The 5,575-nt window shown below is 29.6% G+C and overlaps 1 protein-coding gene across 1 annotated transcript; it reads left to right on the top strand.

The window, feature by feature from the left end:
• The first annotated feature begins 3,718 nt into the window (after positions 1 to 3,718).
• Positions 3,719 to 5,005, top strand: LOC133039105 (uncharacterized). The gene has a single exon (XM_061117911.1). The coding sequence runs from the start codon at positions 3,719 to 3,721 to the stop codon at positions 5,003 to 5,005; it is 1,287 nt and encodes a 428-aa protein (XP_060973894.1).
• The last annotated feature ends 570 nt before the right edge of the window (positions 5,006 to 5,575 follow it).

Genomic DNA, 5,575 nt, shown 5'->3' with positions numbered 1-5,575 from the left:
GTTTGGACAACTCTTCTCAAAATACAAAATTATATATATGTCATATCATTTTAGACATTTCATATTAATACTTAATTATTAGTTAATTAGTTTTAACATGTATATTATTGGAACTATGACGTGTTTTTTTAATAGATTAATTATGATGTGTTATTAGTACATATAGTTAATTAATTAAGGGCTTTTTTCATAAATGTACAACAAAAACAATATAATTACAAAAAATGTGCAAAAAAAAATTATTTTAAAAACTTATATATTTTGAAAACTTATTACATAAAACCATACATTTTAGTCATTAAATAATAAACTATGTTTATTAAAATTCAAAATAAACAATTTCGTAAAATTAATTAAACAATTTTATAAAAATAAACAAGTTAATTTTTTTTATTAAAATATAAATGTTTATTATCTATTTTAGTATGAATTATTATAATTTAATAAGATTTTTTTTAATAAAATAAAATATCAAAATTATAAACATTAATGTATAAAAATATAAATCAATACTTAAAATTACTAAAAATAAACATAATACATAGAGTGATATAATAAACATATCTGAATATTATTATTTTGTTTATTAAATTAGTATGTTTGATAAATAGAAAACAAAATAAACATATATATACAAAGTATTTTATATTATTAGTATGTTTATTATAATTGTAAACATAAAAATAGACATAAACAATTTATACTATAATAAAATAAGTATATTTTTTTCTATTATTTCTATATATTGATTATTTTCTAATGAATTAGTGAACGAATTTTCTATTAAAGTATAATTCTTACATCAAGAAATAAATAAACAAACATAACTTTATAAACTCCAAAAATTATTTAATTAGAAAAAATAAACATGACACAATAAACAAAGAAAAAGATAAAGATAAACAATTTTTTTATATATATTATTTATTTTCTAAAAAATTACTAAAAAATAAACATAACACACATAGAGTGATATAATAAACTTATGTGAATATTATTATTTTGTTTATTAAATTAGTATGTTTAATTAATAGAAAATAAAATAAACACATATATAAAATGTTTTATATTATTGGTATGTTTTTTATTATAATTGTAAACATAAAAATAAACATACCATATATATAATAATCAATAATTATTACTATATATATAAAAGAAATTGAAAAAAGTTTTTAATTATATATAAAAATGTATGAGAAAATGATAATAAGTTTTTTTTTACATATTTTGTAATTAATTAAAATAATGTATACAAAATTATAAAATGCCGATTAATTAATTCCAAATTATCTATCAACTCAAATTAATGTCACTATATATAGGTATAGCCAAATTTAAATAAACAAGTTATACAAGTACTTAAGAAAACATTTTTTATATCTTTATTAATTATCAAAATATTCACTCCTATATATATGACATAAATTAAACTTATATCACAGTGTTGTTTTTCTCTAAATCAATTAATTATCATAACTCGGATGTATTAATTAAATTGGTGATAATTAATTTAAACCCCAACTGTGCATGCATTGCTAAAATATAATTTATTAAGAAAACAATGTATCCAAGAATAATGTTGCAAAATTAACGTGTTCTTATCGCGAAGGACATTTTGTCGGTATGTAGAGAAATTATAATCTTAATTTTTTAAATAGCGATATAAATTATAATTATAGCATGGCTCTGACTAGTTTTTAGAAAATATCATACTACAAAAACTACCATTCCCATTAGTCCTGAGATCGTTTTTTTTTTTGGAGACAGTCGCTAATAAAATTAAATGAGTGTTTAAAACTGACACCTTTAGTGAAGAATAACGGTCAATTTAAAACAACTATAACATTGTGCGGTTCGTTTTTTAAAGGGAATAGCTGACGGTTATACAATGTGAGCAATTGTATGGTCGACGGTTAACAATTGCCCACATTATATAACCGTTAACTAAAGTGAAGATAATACAAAACACCAATATATCTCGCTCAGATCTCATATTTAAGGGTTACATATTATTAGCAGCCGCTCACCCTCACAACAATCTCTCTCTCTCTCTCTCTCTCTCTCTCTCTCTCTCTCTCTCTCTCTCTCAACATGTTGGCAAGTGAACGAGAGCCACAAGTCAAGAGTGTACAGTACATCCCTTTTAAGGGGGTGCATTGTAGAATCACCTTAAATAATATATTAATATTTATTTATATTTAAATTAATCTAAAATTATTATAAATTCATTTAATTTAAAATAAATAATATTTATATATATTTAAATTAATTTAAGTAAATAATATTGGGTGATTCTACAATGCACTCCCTTAAAAACGATGTACTGATGCACTTTTGACTTGTTTCAGCATCTAGAATAATTTTTTAGTCTAATTTTTTTTCATATTCATGTACGTTATAGCTATTTCAGATAACCTACAAAATTTTGAGAAATTCAGAATAATTTACAATATAGAAAACAATGTTCAAAGAGTCTATTTTACACACGTATAAAATAAAATAGTCACACGTGCAACACACTGTTTGAACGTATTTTTCGGCGTGCTAAACTTTTCCAAATTTCTTAAAATTTTGCAAGATGTCTTAAATAACTATAACGTACATGACTATGAAAAAAATTTGACTAAAAAATTATTTCGGGTGCTAAAACAGATAGGAGTACATCAATATATCTATTTTAAGGGGGTGCATATTGTAGAATTTTCTAATAATATTAATATTTTTATGTATATTTATAAAAGTAATTAATCTACCATAACCATAAAATTTAACAAAGATGTGTAGAAGAAGTAAGTGAAGATACAACATTTATTAAAATAATAAAAAATTTGACATTTTTTCACGTTAAAATTTCAAGTCTCTAAAATTTATTACAAATATATATATTTTAATTAAAAAGGTCACTTTCCCATGCAAAACCATGAAATTCAAAACCTAACTGAAATTCGGCGCCGATCCCGGGAGTTACTTAACACTTTCACTTTTTGCATTAAATGCCCCATCTCTAATTTTCTTTACTTTTATACCCTTCTCCTCTCTCTTTTCTTCTTTATTTTCAGACACATTTATTACCCCAAAAAATATTAATAATAGAAGGTTAAAATCAGAAGAAAGAACACGCCTAACCCAGCTGTAGCTAAACATAGATATATAGATACATATATATATATAGAGAGAGAGAGAGAGAGAGAGAAAGAATCCCAAAGCATTGAACAAAGGCATATAGGAAAAAGTCAAGAACACAATGCCAAAATACAAGCATAAATGCACGACTAGGGGGAGCATTCCTACCATTATAATTTATAGCACCCTATACCTAAAAACATATAATTATATTAATAATAATAATATCATATTTTTCTTATTATTAAACTTGGAAAAAAAAATAAATAAATAACCTTTTCTATTTGTAATATATACTCTGTAGTGTAGAGATACTAGAGAATATTATATATAGGGTAAGTTTAGGGTAATATTTTAAAGAAGTATTTCGATTAATTTCTGTTTATTTAAGTATTTAGGAATCGATAGATACTTTTTCCATGGCACTTGGAAATAAACATGGAATCTCTTACTAAAACGGAATTCCAATAGTAGTGTAATGTGAACAGTTAGGTCTTGTCTTTTTGACATGGTTGTTTGTTCGTTGACAGTTTTTTGGTTTTGATCACTTGGTTTTGTCGTGTTTGTCTCAAGTTTATTTTAGTTGGTCACAATGGATCAAGGGGATACAGTGGAGAGGATGGCTGCTGCGTTTTCGATTGACGATGAGGATGAGGAAGGACTGATCTTTGACAATGTTGCTGTGGATTCTTCGGAAATAGACGATAGATGGCTTTTGGTGGGAACGTTTTTAACAAATCGTGCCATCGATTTTCAGGCAATGCAAAATAAAATTGCCACGCTATGGCAACCAGGAAGGGGACTTTATGTGAAGGAATTAGAGCCGAATTTATTTTTGTTTCAATTTTACCATGAAGTGGACATTGAAAGGGTTATTGAAGGAAGCCCATGGACGTTCGATAGAGCGCCATTAATTTTTGAGAGGGTGAAACAAGGGGAAAATCCGAGGCAGGTTGTGTTATCACACCTTGAATTGTGGGTTCAAATACACAACATGGTGACTGGTTTTATGTCGGAAAGAATCATTCAAGGGATTGGTAACTATATTGGAAGGTTTGTCAAGTCCGATCCGAATAATTTTCTGGGTGTTTGGAGGGATTACCTTCGCATTCGAGTCAAGATACGTGTGGACAAGCCATTAAAAAAGAAGAAAAAACTGGAGATACAAGGGGGGCCGGTTTGTCATGTCTCTTTCAAGTATGAGGATTTGCCAACTTTTTGTTACATTTGTGGTATCCTCGGCCACACCGAGAGGTTTTGTGAGAGGTTGTTTGATACGCCCAGAGATCAAATAGTCAAAAGCTACGATGAGGAGTTGCGGGCGGTTCCTAGACGACGACGTTATGCTGATGGATCGAAGTGGTTGAAGTCGGGTCTGGCTATGAAAACTGGTATCCCGGCGGCAAGGGTCTTTACCAGCAACAGTTCAGGCGGTGGTTCGTCTCAGGGGACAAGAGGAGCCGATCATCATCAAATCCCAATCGCTAAAAATCCGGGTGACTCTTTATTACCCAATAATTATGCCAATTTTGATAAAAATCTATATGGGGAGTTAAGAGGTGCACGACATTTAGGGAAAGAAAAATCCCTTGAAATAAGGGAATTGAATGGGGAAGAAAGTGAGTTGGCGCCAGGGGAAAACAATTCTAATGAAGGGCTGACTTTTGTTGATAATAAAAGGAGGAGAATGGGCTTGGTTGATGGTAGTGGGCCGGTGAATGAAGAGGAAATAGAGGTAACTAATAAAGCCCATGAAGACACTATTTTTACTGAAATGGATGTTGTGTGTGATAGTGGAAAAGTGGCAGTGGGCTCTTCGGGTAGTCCAAAAAACTTCGTTGGGGCGGGCCTTGGTTTCCAAGCCCGCCAATCATTATGAATGTTTTAAGTTGGAATTGCCGGGGGCTTGGGAACCAACGGACTGTTCAATTCCTAAGAGAAATTGTTTCTCAAAAGAGACCTCATTTTATTTTTCTTTGTGAAATAAAATGTCAAAAATCTAAAGTGGTTAGTTTAGCTAATCTTTTGGGTTTTGAAGGAGTCTTTTCTGTTGACTCTATTGGGTTGTCAGGTGGAGTTGCTTTTTTATGGAAGAATAAAGATGATGGCATGTTGTTGGGTTATAACAAAAATCATATTGATTTGGTTATTCATTCAACTCAGTTTGGTAATTGGCGACTTACGGGGGTTTATGGAGAACCAATCCGAAGTAGAAGGCATGAAACGTGGGCTTTGTTGCGTACTTTAGCAAGACAATCCGATCTACCGTGGTGTGTTATTGGAGACGTCAACAATGTGGTAAGACAAGAGGATAAAAGAGGGGGTAGGCCGTACCCTCAAGGTCTTATTACGGGGTTCAATACTGCTCTGCAACAATGTGATTTGGTGGACATCGAAATTCATGGGCATCCATTTACCTGGGAAAAAGGGAGGGGATCGAATAATTGGG

The sequence above is a fragment of the Cannabis sativa genome, chromosome 6, assembly GCF_029168945.1.
Source record: "Cannabis sativa cultivar Pink pepper isolate KNU-18-1 chromosome 6, ASM2916894v1, whole genome shotgun sequence".
NCBI classification, from domain to species: Eukaryota; Viridiplantae; Streptophyta; class Magnoliopsida; order Rosales; family Cannabaceae; genus Cannabis; species Cannabis sativa.
Note: the sequence above shows the minus strand (reverse complement) of the source record. Positions and strands in the feature narration are given on the sequence as shown.